The sequence below is a fragment of the Nicotiana sylvestris genome, chromosome 2, assembly GCF_000393655.2.
Source record: "Nicotiana sylvestris chromosome 2, ASM39365v2, whole genome shotgun sequence".
In the NCBI taxonomy this organism is placed as follows: domain Eukaryota; kingdom Viridiplantae; phylum Streptophyta; class Magnoliopsida; order Solanales; family Solanaceae; genus Nicotiana; species Nicotiana sylvestris.
In genome coordinates this window covers 205,382,726-205,403,626 of record NC_091058.1, presented here as the reverse complement: position 1 = coordinate 205,403,626, position 20,901 = coordinate 205,382,726, and the positions used below count along the sequence as shown (strand labels likewise).

General features: G+C 33.6%; 2 protein-coding genes across 2 annotated transcripts; one reads left to right on the top strand and one right to left on the bottom strand.

Moving 5' to 3' along the window:
- The first annotated feature begins 6,519 nt into the window (after positions 1–6,519).
- Positions 6,520–8,127, top strand: LOC104224403 (transcription factor PCL1-like). Its single transcript, XM_009776037.1, has 2 exons — positions 6,520–7,644; positions 7,727–8,127. Exon 1 carries the CDS (start codon positions 6,689–6,691, stop codon positions 7,619–7,621), a length of 933 nt encoding a protein of 310 aa, XP_009774339.1. The 5' UTR covers positions 6,520–6,688; the 3' UTR covers positions 7,622–7,644; positions 7,727–8,127.
- A 4,069-nt stretch (positions 8,128–12,196) lies between these two features.
- LOC104224402 (pentatricopeptide repeat-containing protein At5g59600) lies at positions 12,197–14,920 on the bottom strand. Its single transcript, XM_009776036.2, has one exon. It carries the CDS (start codon positions 14,832–14,834, stop codon positions 13,203–13,205), a length of 1,632 nt encoding a protein of 543 aa, XP_009774338.1. The 5' UTR covers positions 14,835–14,920; the 3' UTR covers positions 12,197–13,202.
- Between the last annotated feature and the right edge of the window lie 5,981 nt (positions 14,921–20,901).

The following is a 20,901-nucleotide window of genomic DNA, read 5'->3' as shown; positions in this document are numbered from 1 at the left end:
TCTTGAGCATGCCATAAATTGTGGAATCTAAAATATTTCACATGTGATTGTTCACTTGAAGCTATTCTAAGAAGTAAAAGAGTATGATTAAAATTCAATATCACTTTTTTGTATGTGAAAATAATTTATTTTTAAAATTTTCATTTTGTCCTTAATCACATACTTTTATAATCAAGAAATTTCATAATATTTTTAAGATCATAAGTGACAAAAATCTTTTTTTCCTTAAGTTTTATGCATAGTCGAATAATATCATATAAATTGAATTGGCGAAATTCTATCCTTTAAATAAACCAATAAATGCTAATCATAGATAAGATTGTGTTTCAGACAATTACTGATCCTTGCAAAAGGCCTAAGAAAAAGGACAAAAAATTCTACATGTAAAGTATAGATGTTATAAATATATTATATTATGAATGTTCATTTAGTACTCCGTTGTAAATTATCTTCCTGAAGAAGCTTATCCATATAGGACTCCACCGTAAATATGTTTATCTATTTAGTACTCTATTGGAAATAAGCTTCCTGAAGAAGCTTATCACTTCGGTACCCGGTTATGGATAAACATTACCCTAGGTAGAAGATTATCCATACCGGGTAATAAGCTTATCCATTCAGTACTCCGTTATGGATAAACATTGCTCTCAGTAGAAGATTATCCATATCTGGTATAATAGCAACTTACACAGCAGCTTGCAGTAGCAGCTTACACAGCAGCTTGCAGTAGCAACTTACACAGCAGCTTACACAACAGCTTGTAATAGCAGCTTGTAGTAGCAGCTTACACAGCAGTTTACACAACAGCTTCCTTTCTTCTATAAATAGAAGAGATTTCAGTTCATTATGTACATCAGTTTGAATTCGAATAATATATCAGTTTCTCTCTATACTTGTCTTTACTTTACAATCTTATTTTATAACACGTTATCAGCACGAGACTCTGCCATCTCGAGCAAATACTTTGAAAGTATCAAAGGTACGAACTTTCTTTTTGTAAATAATGCCAAATCTTTCTAAACGTGAATTTGTAGTATTGGATATATCGGGCAAAAGCTACGTGTCTTGGGTGCTTGATGCTGAAATTCATCTTGATATGATGGGTCTAGCAGACACCATCAAAGATAAGTTATGCGTTTTACTTGCTATGTGTGCTACTGCCATTAAAATAAAATAAAAAAGGTACTTAGGAACCTAGTAAGTGAGTCATAATCATTGGACGAGATTCTGGAGCATTTTATGAATTTTAAAACACTATAATTTGTATATCTTTATGTTTCGTTTTTCACTTACTCGTTTTCGAATTAAGATTTTAATTTTACTCCAGAAGAGTAATATTGCATAGGAAACTATAAAGTGGATGACATTGTTAGATCCACTTATACTCCAGCAGAGTTTGCAAGAAATATACAACCACCAGAAGTGGTTATGTTTCGCATATCTCATTGTAACTAAATTTTTGTTAACCAGCAGAAGTGGTATATGCCTATGGCCACTAGAAGTGATAATTTAGGCTTTCTGTGGTTACAATTGAAGATAAACTAGAGAAATATTCTCTATAGTACATGCATGCCTCGATTTGCTCCTGAAGTAGCATTATCGTAAAAGAGCTTCTAAGACATCACACGATTTGGTGTGATTAATGCACGTTCAAATAATTATGTTCCGTTCCCTGAAGGATGAGAACTTTTGATAAATATTAGCCCATTCCTGAAGTAAATGTGACAATATTAATAAAGGGCGTAAATAGGAACACGTTTTTGATGTGAATATATTACAATTCACCTCCAGAAGAGGTAATATGATTGAAGGAATATATACTCAATATTTCGTATTTTAAATTTGCTCCTGAAGAAGTAACACAATTGAAATTTTCTCCTGAAGCAAGAAAATATTATGAAACTGTGTCTTTCTGTGCTTAAACAAAATAATAAGCTATTCAAAGTTATTTTTGAAGCACATTTTCATTCCCTGGAGTGAATGAAGAAATACCACAACTCACCTCCTGAAGAGGTAGAATAACAAAGGATATAAATTTTGTTTTTGTGGCATAAAGATCATTACCGCACGTACCCGTTGTACGTAAAATATCTTGAATAATTTTATTAAATATCATTCTAAGGCAAAAAACATTCTTGTAGAATGCTTTGTACTACAACCACATTAATATTTTATGGTTAGTTATCGAGTTCCCTGAAGGAAATAACAACTCATGTATCTTTCCCTGAAGGATGTAATGATTATGTGGTTGCCGCTTTGATATAAAATATTCAGATGTTAATGGCGTTTCTCCCTAAAGGAGATATTTGTCACAAAGTTGATGATAAAAATACTGAAATTTTTAATTTCTTACATTTATAAATTTATAATGTTTTTATAATGTTCATTTTATTAAGAATTTCTCTCATGATACCAGAAGTGTCTGAGCAATATTTGATAGTACAAAATATATCAACAACTCCTGAAGAGCTAACTGTTTGTCTAGAAGACATATGACACCAGTAGTGTCTGATAAATATTAAATTGTGGATAATAAATGAAGGCTCTCGAAGAGTTTATATACAAATATGTCATTCATATTATATGATTATGGTCAAAACATATGTTGTAGTAAACCTGAAGTTTACTAATACAAATGACTATCATATTGAGACTACAAATGATTGGAAGATTAAAAATCTTCATGTTTCCACAATCATAGGGGGTAAAATAATATGTATGTGCGAAGTTACCCGCCTTATTCTTCAATTTTGTACTATATCATGTATCAGAGTAAACCAGAAGTTTACTAATGCAAAAGCAGTCATAGTAAACCAGAAGTTTACTAAAGCAAAAGTTTATGCCATAGTAAACCAGAAGTTTACTAAGAGATAACACATGACATGATAAACTTGAAGTTTTCATTTGCCATTTTTAAATGAGCTATTTGAGAATTCAGATAAGCATATACTAAAGAACTAGAAGATTCTTCAGGAATTCTCATGTGTTGCTTGTTCTCATAATGAATTGATTATACCAGCTAAAGTTGGGACTAAGACCCCTGATTCTGAAATATATAAAAGGTGAATATGGGCCCGTTCACCTATCATGTGAACCACTTATAGGTGCATATATGAGATGGTTACATGTGTAATTATTGTCAACCTGCAGTTTGGCATTTGGAATTGCTTTTCTCGATTAAGAGCATAATTTTCAGATTATGAAATCAAGACAGTTCATCTTGATAATGCTGGTTTATATCCAAGCTGGTTTAGCATTGAATACCTCCTATTAATGGCTAAACCATTGCTTATGAGAACAAAGCTTCATGTGTTGGTCTAAGATTTTCTAAATTGCATATAGCAGCACTTGTATGCATCAGATCAACAATATATGATAAGTCCTCCCTTCACAATTGGTTTAGGATCAGAAACCAAATATTTTTACTATCTTTTGTTGTGTGGTATATGATTAATTTCTCTACCATAATACACAAAGATATGTTTCCCAAAGATGATTGGGGATATATGTTAGTTTTTCTAACATTTGGGGGATGAAATAAACAGTTGAAAAATATGCTATATGAATCGAATTATCATGATCCTCACTTAGAAGATAATTCAAGTCGAATGCCAGAAGCATTTGCTGATCCAAAATTAAATATCATATTTCAGCTGCAAATGCTCCTATTAAAATTAAAGTCCCTGAAGGATAAAGTCTACTGTACGCATGAAGCGTGGTAGACCAATCGGTTCCAAAGGTAACAATCCTTGAAAAATAGTAGGAGCTAATGATCAAAATGAGGAGGAAATAAGCTCTAGAAGAGCCCACGACATAACATTTCATGAAACTCCCGAAAAAGTTCAGGTACCTGAAAATAAAGAAAGTGATGAGATCTCCACAAGTTATGTCGCTTCGGAACTGACACAAAATGATCGTCGACGATATATTTAATACAATATAGTGCACAATATTGTAAAAGATTGTGAGGATCGGACTAGCAGTCCAGACACTTGAAGATGTCATACCATTTAGATACAAGTCTTAACCTATATGACTTATTTGGCTAAATCTATATGAAGATCCTTGAAGGATTGAAAATGCCCGAAGCATATAATTCAAAGTCTTGAGAAATGTACTCGATCAAATTATAAAGATCTTTGTACGGTTTAAAGCAATCTGTGCGCGTGTGGTATAATCGCCTCAGTAAATATTTGCTGAAAGAAAGTTACATAAATTATGTTATTTGTCCATGTATTTTTATAAAGAAAATGTCATCAAAATTTGTTACACTTGCTGTTTATGTTGGTGACATAAATCTTATTGGAACTCCGGAAGAGCTCCAAGAGGGTCTTAAAAATACTTTTACATGGACAAAGTGTACCCATTAAGTACACCAATGAATATTCAATCACTTGAAGTGAATAAGGATCCGTTCCAACCTCTAGAAGAGGATGAGGAGCTCCTTGGTCCTGAAATACTCTATCTCGGTGTAGATGGTGCACTTATTTATCTTGCTAATGCTAACAAAAGTGGTGCATATCGTATTGGTAATGCAGATGCAGGTTATTTATCTGATACCCATAAAGCTCGATTTCAAACCGGCACGCAGGGAGTGCATATGATTGAGATCAGTGATTCATTCGAGAAACATGTGGGTTGGAATGTGATAAAAGACCCACAATATTATACGGAGACAATGTTTCATGCATAGCACTATTAAAGGGAGGATTTATAAAAGGAGATAGAACGAAGAACATTTCACCAGAATTATTCTACACACACGATCTTCAGAAAAGTGGTGACATTGATGTGCAACAAATCCGTTCAAGTGATAATCCAGCAGATTTATTCACTAAATCTTTGCCAACTTCAACTTTTGAGAAGATGGTATACAAGATTGGAATGCGGAGACTCAAATATTTGAAACAAGGTTTTCATCAGGGGGAGTAAAATACGCGATGCACTCTTTTTCCCTTACTAAGGTTTTTTCCCATGGGGTTTTCCTTATAAGGTTTTTAATGAGACACCTAGCAATGCATATTACTAATGTGTACTCTTTTTTTCTTCACTAGGATTTTTTCCCACATGGTTTTTCCTAGTAAGGTTTTAATGAAACACATTATCTTTTAATGAACATCCAAGGGGGAGTGTTATAAATATATTATATTATGAATGTTCATTTAGTACTCCGTTGTAAATTATCTTCCTGAAGAAGCTTATCCATATGGGACTCCACCGTAAATATGTTTATCTATTTAGTACTCTATTGGAAATAAGCTTCCTGAAGAAGCTTATCACTTCGATACCCGGTTATGGATAAACATTACCCCCGGTAGAAGATTATCCATACCGGGTATAATAAGCTTATCCTTTCAGTACCCAGTTATGGATAAACATTACCCCCGGTAGAAGATTATCCATATCGGGTATAATAAGCTTATCCTTTCAGTACTCCGTTATGGATAAACATTGCTCTCAGTAGAAGATTATCCATATCTGGTATAGTAGCAGCTTACACAGCAGCTTCCTTTCTTCTATAAATAGAAGAGATTTCAGTTCATTATGTACATCAGTTTGAATTCGAATAATATATCAGTTTCTCTCTATACTTGTCTTTACTTTACAGTCTTTATTTTATAACAATAGACACATATTACCTGTCTTAATTTATGCGGCTCCGATCTTATTTCTCAAATATATTAATTTTGATGATGTTCGAACGTAGAATTTTTAAGTATTTGAAATTAAATTTATATTAATTAAAAAATTACATACAATAATTTATAGTTCAAAAAATATTAAAAAAATATATAAAAAGATTACGATAAAAAATTTATTTGACTCTTAAAATTCGAACGATGACACATATAATGAGAGGAAGGAATACTAATAGCTTGTTTGGATGGTTGTTACATGTCGTTTCATAATGGATCGTATTGTATTGTACTATATCATATCGTATTGTATTGTTTGATGAATAAAATGTGTAGATAGATTGTAACGTTTATAGTTGTTTCATGATATCACATACCAAAAATATGAAGAATAAACTTACAACATTACTAAGAAAAAATAAGATTCGAAGTAGAATCATTATAAAAAGTAGGGTAAATGATAAAATATATTTATTTAATAATAAAGGACAAAATGAGAGGAAAAAAAGGTAATGATGTCATCACACAAAATCCGCCGTTATATAAAAATAATACTTTTTGTCGCTATATAACGGCAAATTTAATAATACAATACAATAAAATTTAAGTAATAATTAAAATAATATTTAAAGTAACGATATAGTACAAAAACAAGCTATAAACTAGAAAAAAGAAAAGCAAAAAGAGGACACACACTAACACAATGTTGATAAGAGGAAAGCGAGAGAGATATTTCATAAGATTCTAAAGATAGAAAAAATATCTAGCTAAGCCATCCACGTTGGCAATCTTGGTGGGCCAATTTAGAATCAGATATGCACTTTTTCTCACGCCTTTTCTCCTTTATTTATTCGCTATTTTCCACCGCCCCATACCCCACCCCCCTCTTTCACCCACCCCACACTCTCCGTCTTCTTCTCGCCGGTGAAATTCACCGGAAATTCCTCTCTTTCTCTGATCCAATCCTCTACTGAAATCACGGCAGGTTTCATTAACTTGATATTTTTTTTAAAAAATTGTAATAAAAAAATTAAAAAATTGTAAGAAGTTCTATGGGCGAAGAAGTAAAAATCACCGGCGGTGATGCTTTCTCCGGAGACGATAACCGTGTTCTCGAGTGGGAAGACGGACTTCCGAGTCTCGACGATCTAACGCCGTTATCTCAGGCGTTAATCCCGCCGGAACTCGCGTCGGCGTTCAAAATATTGCCGGAGCCGGCAAGGACGATGACCGACGTCAATCGTGCTTCGGAGAACACGTTCTCATCTCTCCGAGGCAGTGGACCGTTGCAACAATTACACATTCTGTCCTCACCGGAAACGGATCCGACGGAAAACGGATCGGATCCGAGGAAGACCCGAAGGATTGACCCGGAGATGTTAGACGCGGATTCAGCATTACTGAGGAATGAGAATTGTGGAGGAGGAGATGATAGTAATAATAATTCAGCTTCTAAGCCGCTGAACAAGCGGCCGCGGCTCGTGTGGACGCCACAGCTGCACAAGAGATTCGTGGACGTGGTGGCTCATTTAGGGATAAAAAATGCGGTGCCAAAGACGATTATGCAGTTAATGAACGTGGAAGGATTAACGCGGGAAAATGTTGCAAGCCATTTGCAGAAGTATAGGTTGTACTTGAAGAGAATGCAAGGGCTGTCAAATGAGGGGCCCACTTCTTCCGATCATTTATTCGCGTCCACACCCGTGCCACAGAGTCTGCAGCAGTCCGGTGGTAATGGTCATAACAGTAGTGGTTATAACAGTAATGGTCATAATAGTAATGGTCATGCGCAGATGCCAATGCCTATGCCAATGCCAATGATGTATCCCCCACAAATGGTGCCAATGCCTATGATGGGAATGTCAGGACATGGACATGGACATGGACGTGGGTTTCATCATCAGTATAATATGGGGGCACAACAGCGAGATTGGTCTGGAAATAAATTTGGTTCTTATCATCATGTTGCTCCTAGTGACAAATAGCTATAGCAGACAAGAAAAAAGAGGTAATTCTTGGTTCTATAAAAGTTGCAACTCTACTGTTTGTGAACTTTTATTGTGTATGCTAATAGATAATTGCTTGTACAGGGTTGGTTACTGGATTGGTCCATCAGGAAGATTCTCACTTGGTGGATTGCAAACTAGGAATTCCAGTTAGTATCATTTAGGCTTTTTTTTACTTGTTTAGATTTGGTAGATTTATAGGGACAAAAATTTCATAAATTGCTCTAAATTTCTTAGAGCATATTGGCCTAAGATGAGCTTAAATGGAGTAACATGGTCAAGATTCATATAGCTAACCCCAACTTATTTGGGACTAAGGCAAACTAGTAGTAGTTGCTCCAAATTTCTTAGAGCCATGTCATTTCTGGTTGTAGCTTCTTATTCAGCAAGGAGCTTAATACATAATTAGAGAACAAGATAGAATTGTTGTTTCGATCACACTTTTCTTGAAAGATAGTACAATAATTTCGGATTCTCTTTTTTCCTTTTCTATTAGTAACTATTGTGGTGTATCTTTTGGTGTGCTTATTGATTTATTATACAAAATTGAGGGCAAAACCAGGATTTTCCTAGAAGTAGGTGTATACGATATAGGAGTGACTTCTTACTCTTACATCTTTTTTACCACTTGCTTTTTTGGTTGATTGCAGATTTTACTTTTGGGTCCCAAAAACTATGACATAAAAGAAAACTAGTTCTAAGAATTTGCGGGCCATTATAGCATTTTATCTAGCTGTTAGTGTGGGTGAAATATTATGAGTTCTGGAAGTGGATTTTTGTGAAATGCCTATTTTAATTTCTATAGCTGCTGAAAACTTCTTTTGTCCTCCTCTTGAAATTGATGCAAACTAAGATTGATGGTCAACTAAGAAAATATAATGCATTTTCTGCGCCGTAATCACCACTTCAATGGAGGGAGTCAACCCGTTCTAATTTTGTAATAAGCTAGCAAGAAGGGCAGCATGGTATACAAAGCATCCCGCGCTCACGCAGGGTCTGGGGAAGGGCCGCACCCCAAGGGTGTGATGTAGACATCCTACCCCAATGCAAGCGTTAGTGGTTATTTCCACGGCTCGAACGCATGACCTATAGGTCACAGGAGACAACTTTACCGTTGCTCCAAGGCTCTCCTTCTGTATTAAGCTAGTAAAGCAAAGAAATTTCTTAATTTTATCCTCCAACATATTTTAGTAGTAACTGTCGTAACACCTTGGTTGAAATCGTTTTCTCGCGATCATATTTATTTTTGCATTCTAGAAATATTTCTGCTGTATCTATTGTGATGATCTACCACATATACATTGCTAGTTTCTTGTATCTATTGGATCTCAAGTGTTAACACTGCATATGTCATTGTGCAATTTGAGAACATTAAAGTTTGATATTGCTTTGACTTTCATTTGCTTCATTCATTATCCAATGCTGGCTTCCCCTCCCCTCCCAACCATTTTTCATTTATTGATGAAGAGGAAAAATCTCATCACCATTATTTATTTATTTCTGGGCTGTTTACTGATCCATAGGTAGTTAAATGTGGCTGTATAAAGGGCAATTAGATGTCTTTTTTCTTATGGTGATTATGGAAGTGCATTGTCCCTTCACATTCAGAAATGGTTGGTGTTAGGGCAATAACTGTTTTCATCTGAATGTTTGATCAACATGTACAAATGAAGTTGTTCTTGCCTTGGTAATCTTCTGGCTCATGCTTTTACCTCAGAAGATAGGGTTAAAAATACTAAACGGCATATCCGATTACATGACTTTTGTCTCATTGATCATTGGTACTCAAATTTGTAGTGTGGACCAGCCAGATGCTTGAGCTTAGAGAATTCATGACAGAGACCACGAGGTATACTCTGGTAACATTTCAGACAAATTTGAGTTAGACAGCAAAATGTCACTATGTTTGGTCTATTCTTGTAAAGCATTGATGTGGACCCTGAAATAAATTTCACCCAACGGAAGTGGATCATTTGTACAATCTCAACATGATATCTGTTAATATTTTGTGTTAATGTTGGTATTTGGCATTTGTTTTCAGTAATGATCATAGACTCAATAATGTATTAGGAACATTGTCAGCTTCTCTAACATGGTTATATGAAGCTTTATCCTTCTTCGCCCAGTTTAAAGCCATATTTACTTTCTATAACAGAATACTTGATTGTACCATATGTAATTGGCAGACTTCATATCTCCTAAATTATTGTGCTTTCTTCAAGTTGAGTAACAATTACAAATATTTCATTTGGTTGCGTTTTCTCTGAGGTGGCATTAGGTTTCCCAAAACACCTAGATAATCTGCTACCCTGTTTCCCTTGTAATAATGAACATGATATGAAATTCTTTGGGAGGACCCAGTAACTCAATGTCTTATTTGCCCTTACTAAATTAATCAATTTTTGTGAGGTATATATATTTTTTAACTATCTATTTTATGGCTGAAATCATATGGTATTAAATTTTGAGAAGCTTTGATGAATATCTTTTGTGCACCACTTGGTTCACAATTTCACTAGACCTCTAGTAACTTCTCCGGTAACGATGCTCGTGCTTGAAGCCTTCTATTTATATGTGTGCCCTTTTTCCCCATTTCAATATATATATATATATATATATATATATATATATATATACATACATATATATTGTCTATGTGAATGTGTCTTGTACTTTTCCTTTCTTTAAGCTAGTTCAAAGAAGCAACAGTGGGTAGGTAAAGTTCTGCTGATTGTAAGATGCTGCATTGCACCTTCTTCAGTACTTTCTCTTATTTTTTCTCGTCCTTCAAAGTGTTAAATGGGATATCTTTTATACGCAACTTCTATTGCTTTGAAACTCCGCCTATGTGAGCTTTGCAAAGCATAGCCGGTCCCAAGCCCGGATAAAGGAGGAGGGTTGCTGGGCAACATTAAACTAATGTAACTAGGAAGAATCTCTGAGTACTCTGGATGACTCCAGTTAAAACAGATGTTATTCGTCTTCCTGCTTTAGTCGAAACTTTCATGTTGATGCAATGAATCACAGCTCATGGAACTAATGAGGAATTTGAAATGATTTTGATGAATTGTTGAATTTGAAACTTTTTTGTAAACTAACGACTTGTGATGGTGGCTGATTAGAAATGAGTGGAAGTTGACATCCTTTCCTCTCGTTCTTGTAGGTCATTCTAGATTGATGCAGGCATCAATATTGTCCACACTATGCGTCCCCCAATTCCAGGGGAGATGGTTTTTCTTTAATTTTCTTAACTTTATTAACTACTTGATTCTGTTTGTTTTGCCTGAATATCATGATGTTCTTTTACTATCTAATAAATGTATCGTGGTTCGGTTTCCGCTTGTTTCTTGATGAACATTAAATGTATTGCTTTGGTTAATAATTGAACAGCCCAAGTAAATATTCTTTCAGATTAAACTTAGTTGGCTTTCCTAATTGTGTTTCTGGTGCTGTAGTTTCTCTTTCTTCTTACATCTCATCTTTCTCCTTATATCTGCTATGCGTCACCATGAGTGCATGTGTTAGCAACTCTGCTGTTAGGTGGGAGAGGCAACAAATTTCATGCTTTTTAGCGCTGAAAGCACCAGTCACCACCTTCATATAGCACAGGTTTTTAGACAATTTCAGAAAACATCTTTATGCAGGTATAAAAGACAACTGCTCCAAGTGCACACTCAAAGAGTGGTACTAAAGAAATTCTTTTAATTCTCTTTGCGAAATATACTGTCCCTATGTTCTTGTTCTTGTCAGATGGTAACTGGCCCATTCAGGTGTTTTTTATCTTCTGATTATTTGGCTGCATATCCTGTATGGGTAGTTGCTAATTTCTTATTGTCGAAAACATAGATTTGCTTATCATGTGTACGATGAAGTATAATGTCTGCGATTTTGCTTGCTCTGCTATTCTGTGGATGTGCCATTCTTCATAGATGGATTATGAACTGGTTGATAGAATCCTGTGTCCATTTGTTTTCTTGGTTGCTTCCATTTGCCTTGTTCTTATGTTCTGGATTGATAGAAACCGTACTTTTGAACTTGATAGTAGGTATGGAATCATCTCCATACTGTGGAGTTCATCAAGCAATGGACATAGGAAATCACGAAGTCATAATCGTACACCAAAGTAGTCAAAAGAGCAACGTGGTTTATTTCATCCTTCATTACAGAGGGTTTTTGCAATCTCATCTCATTCACTGTTGCTGGATATTGCTTCTGCACAAGGATCAAAAGTCTCATATTCTTGTAACTTATTTCGAATCATTGGTTTAACCTAAAACTACTTGTTGGTTCACCCTTTTGATTTTCTTGTTGTCCTCTTCTACTTAGTATTGGGTCATTTAACTTACTGGGGAATTGAAAATTTATTCATTTTAACTTCTTTTCCACAACACTCCAGAGAATGGATGGGAAAGCTAGAGCTATTTCTGTTCAAGAAATAATTATATCGAGATACGATGATTTTTTTTTATATATTCTGTTTATACCAGGGAAGTTACTGCTAAAGCATAGAGATTACTAGTCTCAGTTTGAATTATGTGGTAGCATAGATGAATCTGTTCAAAACGCAGGTTTCCCTTCACCCTGCAAACTCATTCAGCTGATGGAAATCCATGATTTTACATATATGCCAATCTTGAAAGTTTACCCTCATTGGTGGGGGTGGGGAGGGGGAGAAGAAAATGAGGAAAGCAGCACAAAAGTACTACTCACTACTCGGTACTTATTTCTTAAATCCCAGACCACGTACATGCATTTTATTTACAAGGCTTTTGACTCTGAAGCTCAGTGCAGCATCAAATTAGTAGCCAATAATCCGAAAGAAACTTTAAATTCTGATTTCACACCATATAAACCAGTTCTTTTGCTTGCGATACTGCTTACTGATCCCCCAGAGCACGGGATTTTTATAGGGTTGTCTTCTACATCTAGTTGGAGTTTTTTCAACAAACTGTTTCATCTCCTACACATTGTAGCAGGGCTTGATCCAACGGATCATTATAAGCTGAACCTTGGTCAGTCAAGAAATGTTTTGCCTCTTTGTTGAGCAGTACATATTTCTTCTTTGGTGCATCAGTTAACACTAGGGAGCAGAAATACCATTTGATTCCTCTGGGCATGCCTTTACCCTGAGCACACAACCTAGCTGTGTGCTCTTCCTGTCTAGACAAGCATGTGACAAATTTGAATGATCACGTTTGCTTCGGAAGTTACTAACCATTTCTGAAAGAAAAACCGTGTTTCATTTTTGGGCTACTTCTAAATGCCTCTAAGAGTTTGAAAACAGGATTTATTAACCACGTCTGAGAGAAAAACTTTCAATTCTGGGCTAGTTCTTTGCCTCTAGTGGCTGGTACCATCACGCAATCTGCATCACTTTTCCTCTTCAACTATTGCCCTGCGTAAGTTTTTCAGTTGATATGTTTGACAAAGCTTTACGTAACTATGAAAGGACAGAAATCTGGTTAAGACTCAGATTTCTGTTGGAACTTGGTTTGATTTAAACCAGGCATGTCCATTGGCAAATATATCTGACATTCAGCTCCTCTTACCGTCTAAAAACTTATGCAACTTCTACCCAACTACAGCCAGGAAACTTTTTCAGCTTCTTCTTCTTGATCACCCTTTTCACCTTTGCAACTTTTGCCCACTTACTTGCATCAGCATATAAACTTGATAGCAACACACTACTTCCAGCACTCTCAGGTTCAAGTTTAGCCAGTTGTTTAGCTGCAATCTCTGCTAAATCCATATTTCCATGCTGCCTACATGCTCCTAAAAATGCTCCCCAAGCAAATAAATCAGGTTCAATTGGCATGCTCTGAATCAAATTGTAGGCCTCAACAAGTTTCCCTGCTCTTCCTAAAAGATCCACCATACACGCAAAATGCTCCGATCTTGGCTTAATCGCGTATTTATCCTGCATCATTTTGAACAAACTTTCTCCATACTGGACGATTCCAGCATGAATACAAGCAGTGAGAGCTGCTGTGAAAGTCAAGTGATCTGGTTTCCTTTCTTCCTCTCTTAACATTTGATTGAATAGCTCAATTGCTTCACTGCAATACCCATGATTCGCGTAGCCAAAAATCATTGAATTCCACGTCACACTATTTCTTTCAGATGTCTTGGAAAACAATTCCTTAGCTTCAGATATAAATCCACATTTTGCATACATATCTATGAGAGCACTTTTTACATATACATCCTTCTCAATCCCTGTCACCACTGAATAACCATGTATCTCCTTACCAAGCATCAAGTCTGCAACAGTTGCACAAGCAGGCAATATACTACTGATTGTAGCTGAAGTTGGGCACAACCGAACATCCAACATTCGTTTAAACATACCAAAAGCTTCCTTGTTATGAAAATTCTGCACAAGCCCAGAAATAATACTAGTCCAAGAAACTACATCTAGCTCAAGACCATCATCATGCATCAGTTCAATAACTTTACAAACCATAACCTGATCATCTTCTTGTGAAAACCCCGCGATCAGAGTGTTGTATGTCACCACATTAGGCTTCATTCCTTGAACTTTCATCTCCTCAACTAATACCAACGCGTCATTGACAATCCCATATTGAAGATAACCCGCAACCAAAGCATTCATTGCCACCAAATCTTTATCAACCATACCATAAAACACCCTCTTCGCCTTCTCAACTTTACCACACTTTGAATACATATCTATCAATGCACTCACCACATACGAGTCATATTCAAACTCATTCTTCAAAATCACACTATGTAATATCTCTCCTATTCGAAAATCATTGAAGCGCCCGCAGGCTTTGAGAACACTGGGAAGAACAAACTTATTAGGCTTCATTCCTTCCCTTTGCATCTCAGAGAAAACACTCATTGCTTCCTCATAAAACCCATGTCGAGCATAGGCTCCAATGAGAACAATCCAACGGCGAATATTTGATTGGGGAATTTTGTCGAACAGTTTACGTGCATGGAGTAATTGTCTACATTCTGTATAAAAAGCAACAAGCTTGGTGGCAAAATGGGCTTTTTGAGCCAATCCATTGATAACCAAATGTGCATGTAAAGTTTTCCCTGATTGGAGGGCGCCACTTTGAGCGTAGGCTTCGAGGAGTTTCGTGTATACGTCCGGTGTGCAATTGAAGAAATGATAAACAATGGGGTTCGTAGAGACCCTGGCTACTTTGGCTCCAATGACCATTTTAGTTAGCTTTGAATAACTATAACTAGAAGTCCTTGTGTCAAACTAACTGCAATTTGAAAAGAAAAGTGCGCTTTCCATTTCAATTTGTTGGCTTGACACAAAGTTAATAAAGTAATGAAGACTTTCAGAACTTATAATTTTAAATATGACAAAATATTTGTATAATAATAAAAATTTTGAAACTTGTGTTTTAAACAAGAAATAATGTTTGTGTGACTATAAAGCTTCCTATCAAGGAAATCTTTTTGAAACAGATTAATAAGGAGATAATATCAATCTTTTTAAAACAGAGGTAGTACTATGTAATAGACTTTTTTAAACCCAAATGTTTCCTTATTTCATATTTTTTGAGCAAACTTCATTTATCGCTAGCTGTTAGAAACTAATATCAATCGCTAGCCAAAAATTGCAGTATGCATTTTATAGCCCAAAACTAATTAAGAGGCTAGCCCAAGAATCCTCCCCATCTTCTCCATCCTTGGTTTTGTCTTCGTCTTGGGCCTTGTCGCCACAACAGCATCCCCTCTATTTGGACTTGGCCCGATCCCACCCTCATCCAACACAACTCGTATCTCCTCAGCCCGGTGCAAATACTCGGTAAATTTCTGAGTAATCGCTTCCTTAATCTTATGATTTTTCTCGTACTTCAGTTGGTTTTTGAAGTGCTCCAAAGCGTTCATGTAAAGAGGGAATGCTATTTAAGAATCAATTTTAAGAAATACAATCACCCGCACCAATCAAAAAAATTTTCTCTAGAAAATATGGCAACCATACAAATATACCAAATAAAAGAAAATACTCATCGGTGAAGAACTGAGGGAACTTGACGGGCAAAATAACAGCTTCCTACAAAGCTTGCTTAGCACTTTCCAACCCGGCAACATCATTCCACTTAATATTAGGTTTCTCCCTAATAATCGCGGAGGGTGAGCATTTCTTTTGAATATTGGTATTATTACAAAATATATATACAAAATAGGCTGTTACTATACATAAATTATACAAAATAGACTATCACTATACAATTTTTATACAATACAATATCGCCATACAAAAATAGACTCTCATTATTATACAAAAAATATACTAAATAGACTGTCAGTATACAAAATATATACTAAATAAACTGTCAGTATACAAAATATATACTAAATAGATTGTCACTATACAAATAAATATACAAAATAGACTGTCACTATACAACAAATATACAAATAGATTGTCAGTATACAAAATATATACTAAATAGATTGTCACTATACAAAGAAAATACAAAATATACTATCACTATACAAAATAGACTGTCACTATACAACAAATATATAAAATAGACTGTTCCTATACAAAAATATACAAAATAGACATTTCGGGTTATTAGATGTAATATGTTTAGGCCGAAGGACTATTTTCTATCAATGAACAAAAATATGAGCTATTAAAATTTTAAGAGGCTGTAGAGGGTAGTTTTCTTATATTTTTTGGGGTTTGATATGTACTACTTTATGAAAAAGGGCCGAAATATAACTCAACCTATAGGCTATACATTTCTGAGTAATCACTTCCTCAATCTTAAGGTTTTTCTCATACTTTAAATGGGTTTTGAAGTACTCCAAAGCGCTCATATAAAGAGGGAATGCTACTTAAGAATCAATTTTAAGAAATACAGTCACCCGAACAATGAATTTTATTTCACTAAAAAATATGGCAACCATACAAATATACCAAATAAAAGCAAATACTCACCGGTGAAGAACTGAGGGAACTTGACTTGCAAAATAACAGCTTCCTGCAAAGCTTGCTTAGCACTTTCCAACCCGGCAATATCATTCCACTTAATATTTGGTTTCTCCCTCACAATCACGGAGGGTGAGCATTTCTTTTGAATATTGGTATTATTACAAATATATGTACAAACTAGACAGTCACTATACAAAAATTATACAAAATAGACTATCACTATACAATTTATATACAATATACTATCACTATACAGAATATATACAAATAATCTACTGTTATTATACAAAAAAATATACTAAATAGACTGTCATTATACAAAATATATACAAAATAGACTGTCACTACATAAAAATATACAAAATAGGTCGTCACTATATAATTTATATACAATAGACTGCCACTATACAAAATATATACAAAATAGACTATCACTATACAAAATATATACTAAATAGACTGTCACTATACAAAAAATATACAAAATATATTATTACTATACAAAATAGACTGTCACTATACAACAAAAAATATACAAAATAGACTGTTCCTATACAATATATATATATATATATATATATATATATATAATAGATATTTCGGGATATTAGATATAATATGTTTGGGCCGGAGGGCTATTTTCTGTCAATGAGCAAAAATACAGGTTATTAAAATTTTGAGGGGCTATAGAGGGTAGTTTTCTCATCTTTTTTTTTTGGGTTTAATATGTACTACTATATGAAAAAGGACTGAAATATAACTCAACCTATAGGCTATACATTTCTGAGTAATCGCTTCCTTAATCTTAGGGTTTTTCTCATACTTTAAATGGGTTTTGAAGTGCTCCAAAGTGTTCATGTAAAGAGGGAATACTACTTAAGTATCAATTTTAAGAAATACAATCACCCACATGAATCAATTTTTTTTCACTAGAAAATATGGCAACCACACAAATATACCAAATAAAAGCAAATACTCACCGGTAGCACTTTCCAACCCGGCAACATCATTCCACTTAATATTAGGTTTCTCCCTAACAATCAAGGAGGATGAGCATTTCTTTTGAATATTGGTATTATTACAAAATATATATACAAAATAGACTGTTATTATACAAAAATTATACAAAATGGACTATCATTGTATAATTTATATACAATAAACTATCACTATACAAAATACATACAAAAAATAGACTGTCATTATACAAAAAATATACTAAATAAACTATCATTATATAAAATTTATCCAGAATAGACTGTCAATATACAAAATAAATTGTCACTATATAATTTATATACAATAGACTGTCACTATACAAAATATATACAAAATAGACTATTATTATACAAAATATATACTAAATAGATTGTCACTATACAAAAAAAATATACAAAATATACTGTCACTATACAAAATAGGATGTCACTATACAACAAATATACGAAATAGATTGTTCCTATATAAAAAAAATATACAAAATAGACATTTCGGGCTATTAGATGTAATATGTTTGGGCCAGAGGGCTATTTTCTGTCAATGAGCAAAAATATGGGCTATTAAAATTTTGAGGGGTTGTAGAGGGTAATTTTCTCATATTTTTTGGGGTTTAATATGTAATACTATATGAAAAAGGGCCGAAATATAACTCAACCTATAGGCTATACATTTCTGAGTAATCGCTTCCTTAATCTTATGATTTTTCTCGTACTTCAGTTGGTTTTTGAAGTGCTCCAAAGCGTTCTTGTAAAGAGGGAATGCTACTTAAGAATCACTTTTAAGAAATACAATCACCCGCACCTATCAATTTTTTTTCACTAGAAAATATGGCAACCATACAAATATACCAAATAAAAGCAAATACTCACCGATAAAGAACTGAGGGAACTTGACAGGCAAAATAACAGCTTCCTGCAAAGCTTGCTTAACACTTTCCAACTCGGCAACATCATTCCACTTAATATTAGGTTTCTCCCTAACAATCGCGGAAGGTGATCATTTCTCTTGAATATTGGTATTATTACAAAATATATATACAAATAGACTGTCACTATACAGAAATTATACAAATTGACTATCACTATACAATTTATATACAATAGACTATCACTATAAAAAAAATAGACTGTCATTATACAAAAAATATACTAAATAGACTGTCATTATACAAACTATATACAAAATAGACTGTCACTATACAAATATATATAAAATGGACTGTTACTATATAATTTATATACACTAGACTACCACTATACAAAATATATACAAAATAGACTGTCACTATACAAAATATATACTAAATAGTCTGTCACTATATAAAAGAATATGCAAAATCTATTGTCACTATACAAAATAGTCTGTCATTATACAATAAATATACAAAATAGACCGTTACTATGCAAAAAATATACAAAATAGACATTTCGGGCTACTAGATGTAATATGTTTGGGCCGGAGGACTATTTTTTGTCAATGAACAAAAATATGGGCTATTAAAATTTTGAGGGACTATAGAGGATAGTTTTCCCATATTTTTGGGGGTTTAATATGTACTACTATATGAAAACGGCAAAAGGCCAAATATACCACTCTACTTTCAAATATTGTTTATCTGTACCCTTCGTTATACTATTGGGCTATCCATACCCCTACCCTCATACTTTGGAACAAAAATACCCCAATTTTGGATGGAGTGCCACGTGGCAGCACCATATTAAAATGGCCCATTTTTTTTTACCCAACCCATTTTACAAAAAACCCACGACCCGAAACATATTTTTATTTTTCAGTTTTTTTAAAGAATTTTCTTTTTGTAAAACTTTAAAAAAAATTGCAAAATATTTTAATTTTTTTAAACTGAGTAAATACTGAAAAGATTTTGCAAAACAAATTGTAAAAACTGAAATAAATCGTTTTTTTAAATATTGTTTTTTTGTAAAAACTATAAAAACATATTTGTAAAAACTGAAACAAAATTGTAAAAACTGGAATTTTTTTTCTAGTTTTTAACAAAATATTTTCGTTTTTTAAAAACTGAAAAAATATTTCCAACAAAATATTTTCGTTTTTGAAAAATGTTTTTTTTCCAGTTTTTCCAGTTTTTTTAAAGATTTTCTTTTTGTAAAAACTGAAAAAACAAATTTGTATAAACTGAATTTTTTTTGTAAAAACAGAAAAAAAATATTTTCATTTTTTAAAAACTGAAAAAATTATTTTCATCAAAATATTTTCGTTTTTGAAAAATATTTTTTTTTAGTTTTTTAAAAGAATTTGGTTTTGTAAAAACTGGAAAAACAAATTTGTAAAAACAGAAAAAAAAAATATTTTTTGTTTTTTAACAAAATATTTTCGTTTTTTAAAAATTGAATTTAAAAAAAAAACTAGAAAAAAATGAAAATAGGGGTCGGGCTGTGGTGTTTTTTAAAAACGGGTCGGGTAAAAAATAAGAAATGAGTCATTTTAATCTGGTGTTGCCACATGTCACTCCATCCAAAATAGGGGTATTTTTATTTCAAAGTATGACAGTAGGGGTATAGATAACCCAATAACATGACGGTAGGGGTATAGATAGCCCAATAATATAACGAGGGATACATGTATACAATATTTGAAAGTAAAAGGGTATATTTAACCCTTTGCCGATATGAAAAAGGGCCGAAATATAACTCAACCTATAGGCTATACATGTGTAGATGTTTGTTTGTCCTTTTTTTTTGTGTTTTCCAAATACAAACATTTATGTCTCAAAATGATCAGAAATTGAAGGGATAATGTTACAACTTGCTACTTCACACATCTTTACCTGATCAATATTGACTAGACTTAATTTTGGACAGATAACCATGTGTTTATTCACACTCGATATTTTATCAATCCATATTAGTTTAACAAGATAACGTAATAAATGGAGGTGAGAATTCATATAAATTAACTATAGTTAAATGATAAAAATGAATTGGATTTGCTAGTAATTTCATAGATCTATACGGAAATTTTTATTAGATAGACTATACAATTACAACAAATCAAGCAGAGATAGAAGACTGACACCCACAACAACAACAAGCTGGATGTAAGGACGACATATAAACAAAAGTTATGATCCAAGTCAACTTAAATAAATATAACTTAACCTGACTTGAAAGGTAATACATTTTTGGGTATAGCATCTTCACAAAACTAGGGGCAATGGTCGAGATGAACCTTGATTAATGATGACAAGCTTTTAAATCAGTACATAATAAATAATTCTGTATTTATCATTTTGATATAAACCTAATAAGTTTCTCCCGACGGCCTAAGTCCAAGTGAAAAACCTCTCAAA

Bases quoted from the DNA above. Each gene is read 5' to 3' on its own strand.
- LOC104224403 (XM_009776037.1), top strand. From the start codon at position 6,689: ATGGGCGAAGAAGTAAAAATCACCGGCGGTGATGCTTTCTCCGGAGAC.
- LOC104224402 (XM_009776036.2), bottom strand. From the start codon at position 14,834: ATGGTCATTGGAGCCAAAGTAGCCAGGGTCTCTACGAACCCCATTGTT.